Here is a 19,402-nt window from a genome sequence, read left to right on the forward strand (position 1 = left end):
CCTGCATCCTGGTCACGGCACCAATGTTTCGTCAGACCATTTTCTGACTTTTCGGTAGGGAAATAAGAAACAACTTTCCTGTATGAAAACTGATACTGAAGAGAACTTTTTATTCCATCGTCATTTTACATTACAGCTTTTCCCGCGCAAAGTACAATAAATTAACGGCTAAAACAATCAAATTGGCAACATTCAGCAACATTCACAATAGTAACGGTTCAGGGGGTTATGCATATACTTTCTTGACGTTCCTCACAGAGTGACCAAAACAAATGGAACTAAACAAACATTATTATCAACATTTTCACAATTTAAAACCTTAATAAATAATCTTGATTTCTTGATGAAAAACATAAGTGGTACTATTCTTATTTCGCACTTTTTTCATATTTTTGGTCCTCAATGCTTCATCCAAAAAAGTAAACTTAAGCTTGATTTATCCGTTTAACAATTTAAAACGAGTTTTGCAAGAAATTTTTTGTGATTTTCAATCATTAATATTTTTATAAGCAAAACACATAGTGGTACTATTTTTGTTTCGCTCCCTGTATCAATTGACTACTAGGACGTGGCCGGCGCCGTTATTGAAGTTTAAAGTGAGAGCATTAGTTTCTAAAACATTACATGCAATTTTTCAACTTTAATTTTATTCAATATTGATTTATTGATTTCAAATATTAATTTTCTAGAAGCTTATATTGGTAATTGAAAAAATTTCATCCGAACGTTACATCACAATAAGAGTTGCTACAGAAAAGTTATTATGTTGTTGTTATTTTTCTGCAACTTGGGTCGAATCAAGATTAAGCATCTACCTACTATTTGGTGTTTGTTTCTATTGGCTGCAAAGTAAGTAAAAACTTGATCTTCACGAACAATCCCAACTTTTCTTAAAACTTGAATGATGAGCTGTTATTCACGTTAACAACTTATTTACAAAGCAAACGAGCCCTCAAATGAATTAAACAGAAAAGCACTAGATTAACTGATAACGGTTCAAATGATCAAGAGAGCTTTTTTAAAATGAATATTCTTCATCATTTGTGCAAAAGGTCCTCAGAATATTTTTTATTATCAGCAACCTCAATCAGTCTCAGCAAATTGTATTGAAGGATGATGAAAAAGCCAGTCTATATATTGTTTGCTTTCAGTATTATTTCTTTCATTCGCGAAGAATCAGTTGTTCAAGTTAAATGTTATTTGTTGGCAATCTCTCCTAAAATAAATTAAAAATGGTTCGACCTGAACTGATTTTTCTACTTGTTTTAGTACTGGGATGTAAGTGATTGAATTTAGCTCTATTGAATTAGACAACTAAAGTGTTTTCTATATTTATTTAAAAGTGGCATCCGCGAGCTCCCTCGATAATGAAATATCAGAAGAAACGAAAGGATCTCAGGAAAATCTGACCATCATCCAGAAGTTTTGTATCAGGGAATCGGGCTCCGACGTCGGCTATCAGAAATATCGTTCCACTCTCGGAGATCTCGACTCGTGTATCAAGAACAATAACAATTCCTTGGACATCTCATTGAACTTCGAATCACTCACCGTAGAACGAATCAAATCGTACGTAGAGTTTAAATGTATCGTTTTGCCTTAACATTTATTTCGGAATTTAATAAAAATGCTCTTTCCAGGCTTTGTCCAGTGTTGAAGTCCAGAAGTGCTTGTTTTGACGGTTTTGCTGAAGCGACCAGCAAGTGCGTTACGGATATGATGCTCAGCTAGGTATGCAAATAGGTAACGATGTCATCAATAGCTTGAACAATCTGATGTGTGGTGATGCAGCTATCGTGGAAGGTAATTAATCTATTGTTTTTTTCTTTCTAAAAGAGATTTAACATAAAAAACTATACGATACTCTCAGAAATGGTCCAGCCTCCTTTCATTCGATGTGCCAAACGATTGTGGGATGAACTCGATGATTGCAGTGGTCCCAGTTTAAATCCGAAGGACAGAAGATATGATAACGTGTGCGGCATCTACGTGTTGGGTCGAAAATGTTTGCAGAAAAAAGTGAACGACTGTGGAACTCCAGGTGTCATGAAGCTAGTGGATGCTGTCTTGAAACCAACTATACAGTACGCAGAATGTGAAAACCCTTTAAATAATAATGGATTTAAAAATTTGGATTGAATTGTTTACTATTTTGAACTATTCATGATATAAAATGTTTGTTAAAAGCTATTTGTATCACTTATTTTGACTTTAATCAAGGTAATACTTTCAATAAAAAAAATCAATGCAAAAGTGTGTTTGTATGTTTGAATCTATGTATGTATGGTTCCCCCATCGGTAGTAAAGTCCAGCCTATGTCTGTGTGGCTTGGCCTTCGAATTGCTTCTCAGGCTTCCATGGCCGATGGTTCGTCAAGTGAAAGTACAACCTTCAGAAACCTACAATTTTATCATGATTTTTCTAGTTTTTTCTTGATTATTTTATATTATCTTGCGTAAAATTTACTTTTACCTTTTTGAGAATTTATTTGTTTTGTTTAATTTCTTATTTTTTGATTTATGTATCTGGTGTTTTCCTTTTTTTTTATGTTTTTATTAATTAATCATTAATACACCAGATTTGTTTGTGATAATTTTTCTAAATTTTTTTTCGACGCGACATTCCCCAGATTTTTGTCTGGTGGAAAAATGACTTTCTGGAATTTTCAGCTTATTTGATTATAGCACAAGCTGGCGCAATCGGTTTCAATTTTGTACGGAGATTCTCAGCGAAGTGTTTCAAAATTTAACATACTTTAACTCTTAATGCTCTGAAATATGCTTCCTGCGTGCTTTCTATCTCGGAATGGCAGAATTTATAGCATTTATCACACTGACATGACACTTAGTACAAAAATTCAATTATTTTCTGTCTAATTTATTTTGTCAGATTTGTAGGTTTGCAATACCGACGGCAGGTGGCGAACCTGAAAAATGTGACAAAAAATTCGCTGTAGGGAAAATGTACCTGTTTAGCCTGATTTTATCGTTGGACATGCCTAAGGTTGCCAGAAACTTTTTCAGTACGTATCCGGACCGGACAATCCGGGCAATTTTTATTGAAAAACTTAGCAAAATCCGGGTATTTCTTTTCTGAATTGACGATCAAATATCCGGGCAATATTATATCAAAATTCAAAAATTACTCACAAAAATTAAAATAACAAAATAAAAAAAAAATTTCATCAAAATTCACGAACGGATTTTGAATTGTATTGTATTTTTAAACTTTTCATGATTATTTTTGCAAAATCTGCTCAAAAAACTTGGTTCGGTGGCTAAATAAAAAAATTAAGGTACAATTAATTTTTTGTTGTTTGATTTGCCAAATAAAGTGAAAAAATCCGGGCAATATCCGGGCATTTTTTAATAAAATCCGGACCACCGGGCAGGGCCGGACTGTTCCCAAATTCTATATCAAATATCCGGGCGAACCCGGATAAAACCGGGCAATCTGGCAACCTTAAACATGCCTGGGATAGCATTTCTTCGAATCGATCGATGCGCACTTTGGAATGGATATTGCGTACTGTTGGAAAAATTATCCAGAAGACGAAATCGAGTGTCCAGTCAGTATAGTTAGTGTTTATAGTTCAAAGCTAAAGCTAAAAAGCATTTTAAAAATTTATTTATTGAACACATAGAGCCCAATCACTCAAAATGGAGATCCTGTATTCAATCAAAAACCTATTCTAAGCCCAACTCATTAATTTTTCTTGCCCAGCAAAGCTTATTTCAGAAGCAGAAACAGAAACAGATCAACACATTCGTTAAAAGCTAATTTTAGGCAGCAGTTAAACCAAACCCACAAGCTTCCAGGAGTAGCTTTTGTTTTTAAATTATTTCACACACATCCGTCTACGCGTTTAACACATTTTGTTAATAATTTTTCACAAAGTTCCAATTTGAATGAAGCAATAATTGATAATTTTCACTGGAACAATAAAAAAACACGTGCATGCCATCGGTTCACCGCCTACTCCGCAAACTCGAGCCGCGTTGCAATTTCGTATCGTTTTACAATTTTAGAGCAAGTTTACTGGTGTTGGAAAAAATGGTAGAAATTTATCACTTTTAGCACATTTTTTAGCAAATTTTGCCATGCCAAAACATTTTCAAGAGCTGTGGCTTTCAAGTTTTTTAACAACACGTGTTGTAGTTTCGCATGCTGTGATGCAAAAATAGCAATATTTCTATCACATACGGCTAGAATAGAAACAGTGCTGTAAAAAATACAACGCCCAAAGATCTTGAAAACATTTTTGCATGGTATAATTTTCAAAATGTCAAAATTTCTACCAATTTTTCCCAACACCAGTGAACTTGCTCTTAGAATGTATAGTTATGGGCCAATTAGTCGAGTTATGGGCCAGTCTATTGATCAAGTTTTATCTAATTCATTCAATTATATCGATTTTTAACTCTTTCCACTTTGTTTGTTGTTGAACCGTCATGATTTGTCTCAGTTTTTTTTTCATTATGTTTGACTCTTCCTTGATTTTTGTTTGTTCTCATTGTTTAATCTTGTAATAATAAATTTTTTTTCAATTCATCCAGTTTTATTTTGCTCATTTTTTGCTTTATCTTGTTTTGTCTTTTACACTCAGAAAAATCATTCAGAACTAGTCGTCAAACTCCTATCAAAAAAGAAAAAAAAAAATCAGAACTAGGGTGGTCTAACCGGGTTTACCGAAACCGGTAAAACCAGTAAAACTGTCCATTTTCTCAATACCGTAAATACCGGCTTATGGTCGGTTAAATACCGATATTTTTGGTAAATTTTTCGTCATTCTTTAGCATTGTAATAAAATTGACAAAGGAGGATGTTTTTTTAAAAATATGTTTGAGTACAAATGCTTAAATTTTGTTCAATCAGCCCCAAAATCTATGCTTAACAAAACCGTACTGCAAGATTCATTTGAGATTTGATTATTGCTAAATGTTTTCGATGGAAGTTTTTGAGTTAAAACTATTAGGGCGTTCAAAAAAGCATTAACAAGCTACCATCACTCTCTTAGCTGATATTTTTTCATGAAATTTCACAAACGCTCCACAACATTTTTTTTTTTTTTTTTTTTTTTTTTGTTTCGATAACGACTATAATCGAAACAAAAAAAAAAAAAAAAAAAAAAATCCACAACATTTAAAGATTGTACACGTGTACAAAGACTGAAAAAAGATGCACCTGCCAGAATTTTAAGATAACTCCACAATAACCTCTGTATTTTCCATTGAAAAATCTGGAATTTGTTTTATTTTATTTATTGATTGGTCTTTGGTTAAATTACCATGCAGACTTATATCTTAAAATCTAAGAGAATCTGCTTAAAACTAATTGAAAACTATGCTTACTCATGTTAAAATCGAACAGATGGTACACTAAATTGAAACGTTCACAACATTTATCTATCGGATGGTTTCTTCCATAAGTAGTACGGTGGTAAGGTATCCAGAGAAACTGGCGTTGTCGAAGTGTTCTAGTGGATGCATACATATTGACCCGTTGGAGAATGTATGCTGAGTCAATGCGGTAAGTTAACACATCACATATGAAGGTTTGCTGCAGTTAGGTTCGGCGTTTCTCGAGTGTGGCAAGGTTTATTAAGGCACATCTTTGCTCATATGGTGGATGCCGAAGCGGTTCATTCCAAGGAAGGCGACGTAGAGCGTACCTAACAAAACTACGCTGAACACGTTCGAAGCGGTAGCATTGTGCGCTCTGATAGGGAGCCCACACCTGTGCAGCATACTCCAAGATGCTACATACCGAAGAGCAATAGACGACTTTCAAAGCGTAAATGTCATCAAAATCACGAGTGTTTCGACGCAGAAATCCGAGAATTGCAAATCCTTTAGCTGCGGTAAGCGCGATGTGCTCGACAAATGTAAGCCTGTTATCAATTTTTACACCTAAGTCCAGAATAGACGACACATTCTCCAGGCTTTCTCCACAAAGTTGATATTCAAAATTGATAACACGACGTGCACGGGAAAAATTGACAACCTTACATTTTTTAGCGTTAGCCAGCATTCCATTAAGATGACACCAGTTATCAAGTCTAGCAATATCGGCTTGCAAGGCAAGGCAATCAACTTCACTGACGACCTTTCTGAAAAGCTTTAGATCGTCGGCGTACAGGAGCGTATCGGATTGAAGCGTGGCACACAATGGCATTCACGAAAATGATGAAAAGCAGCGGTCCCAGGTGACTTCCCTGAGGAACTCCTGACGGGGTGGCAAATGTCTTCGAGCATGTATTTTTTAGCTTCGTGTAAGCGTGGCGATGTGATAGGTATGACGAAATCCACTCGAGCAATCAGGTTGGAAAGCCAAGTTGATCCATCTTTGCTATTAGCATCTTGTGCGGAACGCGAGATCGATGTAAATAGAATCAACTTGACAACCTTTCTCCAGATTGTTACTCAACGAGCTCACGTAACACACTAAATTGGTGACAGTTGACCTTTTTTTAACGAAACCGTGCTGAGAATCGGAGATCAGTGGTTTGGCAGCAGCGTACAGTCGTCCATGTATGAGAACTTCAAAAATTTTGGAGATCGAACACAGAAGCGAAATTGGCCGGTAGTTTTCGACGCAGTGTGTATTTCCCGATTTGTAGATAGGAGTGATCGCCGCAATTCGCCAGACGCTTGGAAATACCCTTTCTCTCAGTGAACGATTGAATAGACAGCAAATGGGGTCAGCTAGTGATGCAGCGCAATGTTTCAAAACCGTCGGAGGTATGTTGTCTGGACCGGGACCTTTAGATGGATCGGCTGCGGACAATTGCTCGTATACTTCCTGCTCCAAAATATGTAAAAATGTGTTATTAAAAAACAGGCTTTCACAAATTTAAGATTCGAAACAAAAAATGTTAAAAAATTTATAACAAATTTCTTACTTTATTTTAAAACAGAAAATGTTTCAACAGAGTCAGCATTTAAACACATGTTTGAATGTTTGTATGAAATTTGTTTAACAAATTTTTTTTGATAATTGATGGATTCCTGTTGTTTTCAATTGTAACACTGTTGAAAGTTTTTTTTTTCAGACAAAGCAGTAACAAAGTTATTATAAATTTACAACATTTTTGTAGCAACAACGAATGTCCAAACAACTGTATTTATCGCTGTTTTTTAACTGATTTTTTAATATACGTTTATTCTTATTTGTTCGTTTTAATTTTGGGGAGGCAAAATTAATGCGAACACAACTGAGGTTGCGAAGAAAACATCCGTTTTTTGGACAATAGAGTATGGTGGGGTAAAAGTACGACCTTAGTGCTATCCTATTTTTAGAAAATTTTGCCGGTTGTAATCGATCGACGCATTTGATAGCAGTAGTGAAAATGCCTAACTGCTATCGAAACGTACTCTTACCCCACCTCTGGGGCAAAAGTTCGAATGATGTGGGGTAAAAGTACGACCATTCAAAATTCCACAATTCTGTATGAAGTCAACAGGAAAATTATTTTGTATTAATCTCTGCTTACAGCAGCAGCTTCTGTTTTCATTTCTGATTCAAATCCTATATATGGGCAAATAACCTGCGTTAATTTGAAGTTCCAATTCTCATCGAATTGGAGCCATTTTTTATGCCAGCAAGTCTTATAGAAACAAAAATATGCGCTGATGTTTCCAGAGCATTAAAAAAAAGAAGTTAAAATTTTCCGTTCAGATTTACTTCAGTAGACCCTTTGTACTTTTGCCCCTTTTGCAGTTCGTACTTTTGCCCCTTTAAGGTTTCTTATGATTCACAGTTTATTGTGCAGAACAGAGACATAGTAATCAAATTCTTTCTTCGGCATTTGAGCATAAAAACAACTAAAAAGACTCATTAAAACTTTCATTGAAAGTCAGACTTTTGATTGCATAAACATGATTGCCGTTATTTGAAATATTACATCATTCTATCAAAAAAGCTACTTTACCTAATTTTTCGGAGTATTTTCAATTTCTACGAAAAAAAAAAATTATGGCTGGTTGTTGGCAATCCAAATCACTATCAATCCACGCCAGAGTTTTGAATTTTACTGTTCTCGGTTTGTGATAATCCCAAAACGTACTTTTACCCGACTCGTTCTTTTACCCCACCTTACTCTAATAATCTTTTATCCTGTGAGTAAACCAAAAATTTGTGTCAGTATTTTGTTTAATCAAATTAAATATTTTTTCGCCAAATCTTTTTGTATATAAAGTTTCATATGATTTTCATTAAAAGATTATTAAAACATTTACTAAATCTGTAAAATCTGTTCATGAATCTGGATACTGTGTTGCAGAATATAGGATCAAAATTCGCCTAAAATTATATTTGAAACTACTATGATTTCAGCAACCAAAAATCACAGTTATATGATGATCAAAAATTCCCAAAATGATTATCTGCACATTAGCATGTTGTTTAGTTGAAATTAATGCATCATCTATTAGGTTATAAATTCTGAGCATTCTGAGCACTGCAATTATGCGAAACCTTCTCATGAATTTAATATACTTTGGAAAAATACCGGTTGTAAAGGTTTTATGAATGACAAATACCGAAATACCGGAATTGAAAAAGAAACTGTAAAACCGATCACTCCATTGAGAACCCTTTAAAAGTATCTTTTGGCAAGCGTAGAAAAAATCTAAATAATTTGATACTCATTCAAAATATATTATTTTTATTGTGTCTATGAAGTTAACGAGTCTTGTGAATAAATACCCTCGAATATTCTTTGAAAAAGATCGATGAATTGTTATTTTTACAACACTTATGAAAAATAATTACGAATGCTGAAAGAATAGACAATAACACAACGAATCAACTGATAATGATGGAAACCATAAGTAAGCGTTCATTTCAAATGAACCCAGCTACATTTGCCAATTTTCGCAGAATATTTCAATATCAAGGAACGAAGTTTGTTTCAGAAAAGTGGTTTGTGTTCTGGGATTGATTGATATAAAATGACGTCCTCACAGTACGTTTGGCAGTCTTCGGTAATCAGTTGTTCAAAGTGGCACTCATTCAAGGCATTTCAATAAAAATGACAATTTCAAAGATTGTTGTGCTAGTTATTCTAGCATTGAGGTGTAAGTATAAAGCATAACCTATTTTAAATATGACAGATATATTCCTGAATAATTTCAATACTAGGTAATTTTAAAATGACATTCGCGAGCCCCGTTAAAACCGAGGAAGAACCAAACTGGGAGATACCTCTAGAAGATCTGAATATAATGCAATTGGTTTGCGTCGCGGAATCGGGCTCCGATGCAGGCATGCGAAAATTTTTCTCCACGCTCCTAGACCTTGGCTTGTGCATCGAGAGTAAATTCACCGTCAAGGATATAGACACATTGGACCAGATCACAGAGAATCTTGAATTACTTTCTACCGAACGGGTGAAACCGTAAGTAGCACTTACAATTTGATTTATTCTTGTTTTCGTTTTTTTTTTTTAAATATGTACTAATTTAATTATATTTCAAAGACTGTGTCCAGTGATAAACTCAAGTCTCGCTTGCTTGGATGGCATTGCTGAGGCATTCTCAATGTGTGCTAGGGAAGACAAAGCTTCAAAAGCAAGACAGATAGCGAACAAAATCATCAACAATTTGTTCAATCTAGTGTGCGGTAATTCGACTATCGTTGAAGGTAATAAGAGTTTGTTTTGAATAGTTTGTTTTACGAGTAAAAACGTTCTTTATTTTCAGAAATGGTTCAGCCAAATTTCATGCAATGTGCTCCTCAAATTCTCAAAAACATCAGCAACTGTGCTATTATGAATTTGGATCCAAATAAATTTTCAATGGACTACGGGTGCTCTGATTATGAATTGGTGCGGGGTTGTTTGCAAAACAAAACAATTGACTGTGGAGCTCCAGGTATTATGAAGGTTATGAATGCTGTCACGGATCCTTTCATGGAGCAAATAGGCTGTATGAAAGATACTGTAACTAGCACTGGTTTAGCAGGCGATGAAAATAATGCTAGCAAAGATAAAGCTGAAGTATGAACAATTAGTTTCGACGACTAAGTGAAGAGTCTTTATATTGCAATAATAACATTCATATAAGCAATTCAATAAAATATGTATTCAGTAAATATTTTGTGAAAAAAAGGAAATTTCATTCTTCAAACTGTAAACAACATTCCATAACCTGCAAAAGAAGCTGTCCAAATTGATCAAACGTGAAATCCGTCATGTTGAAAGTCAAACGGTGACACCCAGCCAGGAAAGGAATGGCAAACATCCGAATTGGAATGAGAATCCACAGTCATAATCTGGAAGCAGCAGCTCGCAGCTCATTTGAGTGAATTGAATTGCTTTTTACACTTGCAGCTGCAAGCGTTTAACCTTCTCCAAAAAAAGCAGCAGCAACATTTTATTTATAACCAGAATCCATTATAATAAAACTGACATCTTTGGCAATTTATCTTATTTATGGTGCATTTCGTGTGGCCGTCGTTTTTTGCCTTCATCTCGCTTGCATATGTTCCGAAATTGAAATCGTGTAAGAAATCCGACTGGAAAACCGTCAGGCTAACTCCCTCATCAGATGCAATCTCGCACACGATTCCGTGAAATTTCTTAATACTTTGAGGAATGGCACTTGTCACCTTCGTCGTTCATTCATTCGTTTGCTCGCTCCTTTTATGTTTCTCATTTTGCTTTTCAATAAGCGAACGGAGAAAAAATATGATTGAAGGGATCGCAAATTTGCCATTCCTATATTGCGCTTCACAGCTTTGCTGAAATTGCTACGCGAAAAGAAATTTCCCACTTCTTTTATGTTTTTTTTTTAACAAAATGTGTTAAATCGGTTTGATTGCTCATTTCTTTTCCTCATTATTGCATTGGTGAAACAATGCATTTATAATTTATTTTTCGTTTTTATTTTCATTCGAGAACATTCGTCCAAGTAGGCTATTAAATTAAATGTAGGTACACTTGAATCGATTGAGTGACAACAAATGGGTAAATGAGTAGAAAAATTGCCCGTTAAGTCGAAGTACAATAGAGACCAAAATCGGATGACATTTTAATTTAACACAAACCTTTTTGACATCGAGTAAAAAGTGGCATTCTGTGAATAAATTGTTTGCATCATTTCGGAAATTAAATTTTTCTCGATCCCTCAGCTTGATAGCTGCCTACGGATTTCATAAAAGCTGGAATCAAATATCATTGAGTAATATCAATATTTAATATCGTTTTATAAAAGAGCAAATTTAAACCCCTACACCCATATTATAACCATATAAGTCAATCAGCCTCGATGGCAGAGGATTTTCACGGATAATTTCAGGCTAATCCCTCAATTTGCACCCCCACATAAGATCACACACACGCACACGCACATTCACAGTTCACTCCCATGCGAATACTGCAAGGGCTGCAGGAAACCGGCTTCGCAATCTAGTGGAAATTGCAGCAATTTAATTTGAATTTTCATTGTGTTGGCTGCCTGTAATGCTGCGTACAACATGCAGGGCGCAATGGGCCAAAAGCTATTCCCCGGATCCGGACAACAACAAAAATAGTAAGAGCCCGGCATCAAAATCCCAAAATCGAAACAACAATCATAGCAGGCCTCGTTCTCGTTAGCACGTCCACCAGTCAGAGTCAGCTCAGTAGGCAGTCGTCGTCCTTAGGCGCTATTTTACCCAGCCTACTGATCCCATGAATACGTTACGTTGTGCTGTTGTTTTTCTTTTTTTTCTGCTCGTAGAATACTTCTTCCTCTTGTGCCAACTTGTAAAACGATTGCGTAGTTGCCGGAATTCGAGTCCCAAATGGAGGCTGAAATCGTTGGACGCAGTGGGCCTTGATGTGTCCATTAGTGTGTTGCCCTCCACCCCCGCGTCTTTGCTAGTTTCGTTCGAAGCAGATCCTCCTCCAGCTGGACTCCAGGACTCGAGAACCGGGACCAACAAGGGGCCACAGGCAGCAATCAAGGCGGAGGCGGTTCCGCGAATCTGTAGAAAACCTATTTTCCGGAGTATTGCCCCGCTAGCTCGTCAATTTTACATAATTACGTATAATCAAGTAAAATGCGCTTGATTGCTCGAGATGGTTCTGCTGGTGCTGCCCAATAGGCCACGCTCTCTCTTCGTTCGCACAATCGAACATGTAGGCCTAGCTACCTTGTACAATAGACACACGGAAATATGTGCGAAAAGACTGCGTAATCCTCCCTTCCTCACTGCGAAGCTGATGATGATGATGATGATGACGGAATCGGAGCAAAATGTTGGTTTTTCGCATGACTGCAAGCAAATTCGGCCCAATTCCAACTGATGGTTATGCTGCTATGCTGCTGTGTGAGCGAGCCATTTGCCAAATTTTATCAGCCGCCATTTACCGAACAACGGGAATTTCAATTTGTATGACCAATCAAATCAACGCTGTAACGCACAGCATAAATGGTTTTTAATTTGCTACGTTTCGAATTGAGATTGGTATCTAAATGTTCTTCTTAATTTTTGAGCTTAAGATTAATAAATTTGGACAATAAAGTTCGAATTGAAAATTCCAATGTTCTAATCTGAAATCTAAAGAGTATATCATAATACCTACCTACTTTGAAAAAAATAACATTTGAACAATTTAGCAATAACAAGGTCACGATCGACGGCGACGAGCTGGAGATAGTCGAAGACTTTGTCTATCTCGGCTCACTGGTGACCGCAGACAATGACACCAGCCGTGAGATCCGGAGGCGAATTATCAGCGGAAGTCGTGCCTACTATGGACTCCACAAGCAACTGCGGTCGAGAAGACTTAGCCCTCGCACGAAGTGTAACCTGTATATGACGCTTATTAGGCCGGTTGTTCTCTACGGGCACGAGACATGGATATTGCTCGAGGAGGACCTGCGTACACTCGGAGTATTCGAGCGACGAGTGTTAAGAACCATCTTTGGCGGCGTACAGGAGAACGGAGTGTGGAGGCGAAGGATGAACCACGAGCTCGCGCGACTCTACGGCGAACCCTGTATCCAGAAGGTGGTGAAAGCTGGCCGGATACGCTGGGCGGGACATGTTGCGAGAATGCCGGACGACTGTCCTGCAAAACAGGTGTTCGCTACGAATCCGGTAGGAACAAGACGAGCGGGGGCGCAACGAGCGAGGTGGTTAGACCAAGTGGAGCGTGATCTGGCGAACGTTGGGTGCCCGAGAAATTGGAGAACGGTTGCTATGAACCGAGTGAGTTTTAGGAATTATGTTCGTCAAGTTATGTCGTAAGACGGAATACTATGTAGGGGAGAGGCGGGTAATATGCGCATATTAAGGAAAACACTCATTTTCTCACATATTCCGATAGATAGGAGCCTGAAAACTATATGCACATGAGCGGACATCTGTTTTCTATACGTAAGAGCAATTTTTCTGTTAAAAATCTCTTACAGTTTTTGTGAAAATAATTTTATAATAAAAGAAGTCAAAATAGTCGATTTCCGAAACCGGCGGGCTAAATGCGCATATTTATGTTTTAAGCTATATTTCATTTACACTCGCAATATTTTGAAATTATTTAATTGAAAATGGTAGAAACGGATGTTAGGCATACGTCAAGGCTGAAATTTTGGTGAAATTTTTTACATCACTAGTTCTTTTGCATGAAACATAGTTAAGTATGCCATATGGCCATATTTCATGGTAATATTTTGTTCATATTGTATTTTTATCGGATCAGTATGAAGTTCTTATTTTTTCGCTGTAAGATCGTGATTTGAGCGTAGATTTAATGTTTAAATGATAGGAAGTAAAAAATTTATAAGAATAATCTATTTTTCTTGATATAGGCATTTAACCTGCCTTGATATGGGCATTCAGAACCTGCCTCGTATTCCAATATCTTATCATCTACAACTTTGCCAAAAGCTTCAATTTGTTGAATTTCCGATTTCCAGATGAATAAGAAAGAAAAACCATTAAAATTTTTGTTCACAGAATTTGTACGCACGATAATTAAAATTCAATATATTATATCAAAACTGACAAAAATCTTGTTTGAATTTTTAAATTTTTTCGACTTTATATAACAATTTAATTTTTTCATGCCATGTGTTAAAAGCGTACTACGCACAAAATGCACTGATTAGATGTGATGAATCTCTAGCCATATCGTCAATCGGCTGTATGCGCATATTACCTAACATGCGCATTTAGGAACACTTTCCCCTAAATAAATAATTTGAACAATTTTACTTAATAGGTCCAGCTAGAATCGTGTATCACTTATTGTGTTGCAGCGATACCAAAATGACCGCTGCCAAAATTCTTTTACAGGGGTTTGTTGATATAAACACCATCTACCTATGGTAAAAAATTCACGTTGTTTCGTGCAATCAATCAAAAATTATTGCAGATGGACGTCAAGATGAAAATTAATACTTTAACACGTTGAAAATCAAACGTTCTCTATAGGGTGTCTAAGAACGATTTAAAATGAACATTAGAAACACAATTTGTAAGCAAATCTAATTTTTTCCACTTCTATGTTCGCTATAGCCTTTTTTTACAATGATTTACAATGATCTTCAACTTCACAGTGGGCTGAGCAGTTATCCAATACTAATACGGATTCTACTGGAAGCCTATTAGGATACATTGACAATTCTTTACGAACACTACCCTACCGAAAGGCCTCAACCCTAACCTCTTAACAAGAATGAAACGATTAATTTTATCTAAAGGACGTACCCAAAACGGGAATTTACTAAGACAAAATTGCCGTTTTCGCCCCTTAGAGAAACAGGTTGAGTTTCAAATATTTTGATTTTGAATGCATCCCTGTGGAGCCAGGTCAAATAATTTTTCAAAAAACGCACTGATTTTTTTCAAATCTAATCTGAAAATCATTAAGAAAATCATAAGTTAAAGCTAATTTAACAATGTTTTGAAAAGTTCTCTTCATATTTCAAGTTCAAATATTAAATTAAATGTAAAATGTAAACATGTTCAGTAGTGACCCGATTCCTCAAGTCCGAATTCAATTTCCTAGCAAACATTTTTGAAGGCATATTTCTCAAAAAAAATCGTTATACGTTTCATATATCTTATAGAATCATCGCATAAAAATCGAAAAAACAGTATTAACATAGATTAAGCGAAAAGAATTATACTAATTGGACGATATTCAACACCTTATTCCTACATCCTAAAAACATACGGCTAAGCGCAAGTTTAGCTCTCAATGCATGCAAACCGTTGCCAGCGACAATATCTTTTTGCTGCGTCTCTCATTGGACAGTTTTTCTAAATGAACAAACTCATTTTCAGCAATCTTATTGCACTGCTTATCATAAAGAGAACAAAAAGATTATTTTTTCACTTGAACCTTGCACGGGAGAACAAACTTGCACGCATGGCGAACTTTTTATCATATCCGATTTATATCATTTAAACCGTCTTCAAGTAACCATTTTTAGGATCATTCACTTATTTGGTAGAAATTGCGATTCGCATTAACATTGTTAACGATTTGAACTATCACTTCTAATGCGATTTTATGTGTGCTGGGTTGTTCAGGTTTGTAATTGTTACTTTTTTGAAAACAACCTGCAGCAATTAATTTGATATATGCATGCACAATGCACATATTTCTTGTAATATGGACCGTAATATGAAACATTTTAAGCCTCTCTTTCTCCCACTACTGCCTAATCACCAGGGCCGGATTAAGCCATCGGGGGGCCCGGGGCAATTTTTCTCGGGGGGCCCCTATGATTCGATTTTTTTTTCAAATGCTATCCCAGAAAATACAAAACATTTTATACGTGTAAAAGAACTGGATATGAGCTTAGTTTACTGTCTCCAATAGCCATGTTGTCAGCGTTAAAGATAGTTTCTGGTATTTTCAAATAAAAATTGTTAATTAATCACGTGCAAACATTGCGGGAGAATTTAGATTTTTTTTTTAAAATTGAAGCTCTGATTCGAGTTGCAAAATGCGAAATTTAATTCTCATTTTTTTAAATAACCTTATCACCAGCTAAAATTTTCTGATTAAGAAAAATGACCGGATAGATAGTTTAAATGATTTTCATTTCATCATTGCTCGCCTGGTTTGTGATTCATTGACAAATATTTACCTAATGATAATTGGGTAGAATCATGAAACATTGAATACAAAATTCAAAAAAATAACCAAAATAATTATATTCAAATTCCATATAGATAAGAATTCAAGACTAAATATCCGGTTACATTCAGAACCACAATTCAGTGTCTTAAATCTAAATCATAACTTCAAAACAAGTTTTAAGAAAGAATATATGAATTTAATTTAAAAAAAAAAAAGAGATTCAAGCCTTCAATTTCAAGATTAAAAATGTGCATTTCAATTTTGAATCTTTGAAACATAAAAAAAAGTTTTCATGAAATATTTATGTACATGATTCTTATCAGATAAAAAAAAAATGTTTTTCTAAATGTGCCAAAAGCTTCATTCGATGCTCTCAAAGCCAAAGGGTTATAAGTGCAAAATTGATCGATTAAAAAAAATCAGAATAGAGATTAAATATATAAAACACAGATTCAGTTATCATTGAAAAAAGTCAGATAAGGAATCCAAATGAGGGATAAGGAATCAAAATTCAAAAAAACCATGAAACTGAACTTCAGTAACTGAAGAAACATCACAAGACTTGAAAATCTCAATGAAATGAATCTGGAAAAAGATAAAATTAAAAACATAGAAATATTCATGTTAAGAGAATCTATAATGATATTTGCATCTTAACTTTGAGATCGTTTTTATGATAATTTGAGAATGATCATTTGGAAAACGATATGCTGACTTCAGAATATTAACTTCAGTAAATGATAAAATTTTGGTTGAATCCGTTGAAAATGTTTCATACGAATTTCAAGTCTAAGGCAGAAATTGAGATGGAAATCCAATACAGAAACTGTGTTCTGTCGTTCGATCCAATTTAGGCAACTACGGCTTACGGCTTATGTTCTTTCGTTCTTTGATACCTCATGTTTCTCTAATTCTTTCCATCACCTAAAAAATAGGCAACTACAGTTTTTCTTTCAAAACTGTATTTAAAAAAGTTATAATAAACCGGGTATAACCCGGATACTGCCCGGATGAAAATTTGAAATGTTTATCATAAAGAATCTCTGTTCTCTCTTAGCACTGTGAACCAGTTTTGGTAAAATTAGCTGCTATTTAAGGGCAGTAAGCATTATTTAAAAAGTAAACGTAATATTAAAAATTATTATTGTGCAAGACGTTTGTATGAAATGAAAATGAGGAGATGTTTTTCTTTATTTTTCATGTTCTGTACAGTCAGGATATTCTGATATGTTTCTATAAGAAAGGGTGTTTTGCCTCATATTTTTTTAAATTTTAGTTTCGAATTCGGTGCATATTATTTTTGTCTAAATTTTTGGTTGAAAGTTTTGAAATTCAATACCAAGATTTTGAGATTCTTTGCTCGCAAAATGCGGGAGAACTTCATCACTGCTTACTCTAGAGGGCCCCCTTAACTTATGTAAGAGAAAAACTATTCTAGATATTATTTCACGGGGCCTCCCTTTAGTTGTTTTATTTCAAGATCTCATACCGATTTTCAAGTTTGGATTTCTTTTCATAGATTTGTTGAAATTAGAGTATTATGATTAAGGTAATGTTAAAACTTTTTTTCCCTCGGGGGGCCCCCCTAAGCCGGGGGGCCCGGGGCAATTGCCCCTTTTGCCCCCCCTTTAATCCGGCCTTGCTAATCACCTAAAATTTTCAAAGATATCATGCTTAAAAATTTTACTTTTCCTTTATCTATTGATATGAAGTTTTTGTCAAACGCAAAGCGATTCTTAAAAATGTACGAAATTACAATCAAATGTGCAGGATAATTGATAGTTGAAGTTGAGTTAAAATATTTAAAAAATAAAAAGAGACCAAATATTCATTTTTGTCAAAACAACCTGGCAACTCAGATGAGGCCAAATCCAGATCAAGTTTCGAGGAAATGGCTGAAGCCAACCAGTCATCAATACTATCGACCTTATTTGCTTTACCATGATCTTGACAACAAACACCTTAAAAAACTTAACACTCGGAAGAACGGAACGGATACTTTTGAAATGAGGTCCTCTCTTGTCTGCATTCAAAATTTAAGTCGTAAACATTAAATTTTTTCAAAAATTTCTCTTGAAAATTACCTTATATCCTGTTTTACATTCAGAAGAATGAAAACAAATTTTCGTGAGTAAATTTCTTCAATCGATTATCCACCGGATTTGTGTATCCATTCCGAAAAAATGGAGTGAACGCAGAATCGAGTCCACCCTGAATTTTAAAAAATATTTCTGAACCAGTTTCAAATATGATTTGTCAAGTTTAATTTGTGATAACTTTCCTACGACTGAAAATAACGTCATCAGATTTATAAAGTTGAAAATATCAAATTTATTTGATTCGATATAATATGCAGCAATACTATAATTCTTCTCCAAAAGCAATAAACAGTTGAATATTACAATCAATGTTAAAGTAATTGCAAATGATCTGAAGGATAGAAAAGTTAAAAATGGAGAATGAAAATAATACCCTTAGTATATGGTTTAACATAATGTCTTAATACGCGAGCAATTAGCGCTGTAATACGGCTATCGCAGTTCCACTGGAGAAATAGATTCAATTCCCATCTTGGCACTGGTGGTTCAATGTATAATCTTAAGTTATCCAATAGATAGACCTAAAAGCCTCAATCGGTTTTGGGTATCTCTTGTGTCCAATTACAACTGTGGCAAATTTGACCGACTAAAAGATTTGACATTCGTTGTAGAAAAAAAAATGTATAGGAATAACTATGGAAAAACTAACCTGTTAAAAAATTTCGCCAAACCATTATTATAAAAAATAACTTTTAAACTGAAATTACTAGATGAAAGTTTACAAAACAATTTGGTAGAAAATCATAAGCCTCCAATATTCTTAAAAATAAATTATGGCGAGTACATCATTGAGTTCAGACATCAATTAAAAATTCCTTACAACTATGAACGTTTTTTATTCATCTTATAGCAAATCTAGAGCCATCAACATTTGTAAAGTTATTATTGCTCACAAAAAAAAAACGAAAACCGTTTGATACTTTGTTGTTTCCTCTCCGCAGCCCGTGGTGTAGGGGAAAGCCTTCAAATCTTCTAACCAACTGGCATAAGATCGAATCCTGGTCACGGCATACATAGTACACTTTCTGTGGGTTGGTGATTTTAGAATTTGTAAGATGCTAGCTATCATATCCTAGAGATATGTACGCTTAGAGTTAAGAAAAAGAAATCTCTTCGAGGAAACATAAAGTTTCATTGAAATCCTATATGTGTTTGTGTTCGTTTTTTAGTTAAATTGAAGCTGGTGTTTTGTACATTTTAATTTATCGAATCTGGAAGAAGA

The 19,402-nt window shown here is 35.1% G+C and overlaps 2 protein-coding genes across 2 annotated transcripts; both read left to right on the top strand.

Annotated features, from left to right (window-relative positions):
* The first annotated feature begins 1,177 nt into the window (after positions 1-1,177).
* On the top strand, positions 1,178-2,116 carry LOC129741112 (uncharacterized). Its single transcript, XM_055732820.1, has 4 exons — positions 1,178-1,278; positions 1,344-1,569; positions 1,641-1,803; positions 1,871-2,116. Exons 1-3 carry the CDS (start codon positions 1,233-1,235, stop codon positions 1,729-1,731), a joined length of 363 nt encoding a protein of 120 aa, XP_055588795.1. The 5' UTR covers positions 1,178-1,232; the 3' UTR covers positions 1,732-1,803; positions 1,871-2,116.
* A 6,879-nt stretch (positions 2,117-8,995) lies between these two features.
* Positions 8,996-10,143, top strand: LOC129743440 (uncharacterized). The gene is made up of 4 exons (XM_055735474.1): positions 8,996-9,077; positions 9,142-9,397; positions 9,479-9,642; positions 9,702-10,143. The coding sequence occupies exons 1-4, from the start codon at positions 9,032-9,034 to the stop codon at positions 10,001-10,003; spliced, it is 768 nt and encodes a 255-aa protein (XP_055591449.1). The 5' UTR covers positions 8,996-9,031; the 3' UTR covers positions 10,004-10,143.
* The last annotated feature ends 9,259 nt before the right edge of the window (positions 10,144-19,402 follow it).

The sequence above is a fragment of the Uranotaenia lowii genome, chromosome 2 (genome assembly GCF_029784155.1).
Source record: "Uranotaenia lowii strain MFRU-FL chromosome 2, ASM2978415v1, whole genome shotgun sequence".
Lineage (NCBI taxonomy): Eukaryota > Metazoa > Arthropoda > Insecta > Diptera > Culicidae > Uranotaenia > Uranotaenia lowii.

Coding starts and splice junctions, on each gene's coding strand:
- LOC129741112 (XM_055732820.1), top strand. CDS start 1,233: ATGGTTCGACCTGAACTGATTTTTCTACTTGTTTTAGTACTGGGAT. Junction 1,279..1,343: donor ACTTGTTTTAGTACTGGGAT/GTAAGTGATTGA, acceptor TTTATTTAAAAG/TGGCATCCGCGAGCTCCCTC. Junction 1,570..1,640: donor ACCGTAGAACGAATCAAATC/GTACGTAGAGTT, acceptor TGCTCTTTCCAG/GCTTTGTCCAGTGTTGAAGT.
- LOC129743440 (XM_055735474.1), top strand. CDS start 9,032: ATGACAATTTCAAAGATTGTTGTGCTAGTTATTCTAGCATTGAGGT. Junction 9,078..9,141: donor AGTTATTCTAGCATTGAGGT/GTAAGTATAAAG, acceptor TTTCAATACTAG/GTAATTTTAAAATGACATTC. Junction 9,643..9,701: donor TAATTCGACTATCGTTGAAG/GTAATAAGAGTT, acceptor CTTTATTTTCAG/AAATGGTTCAGCCAAATTTC.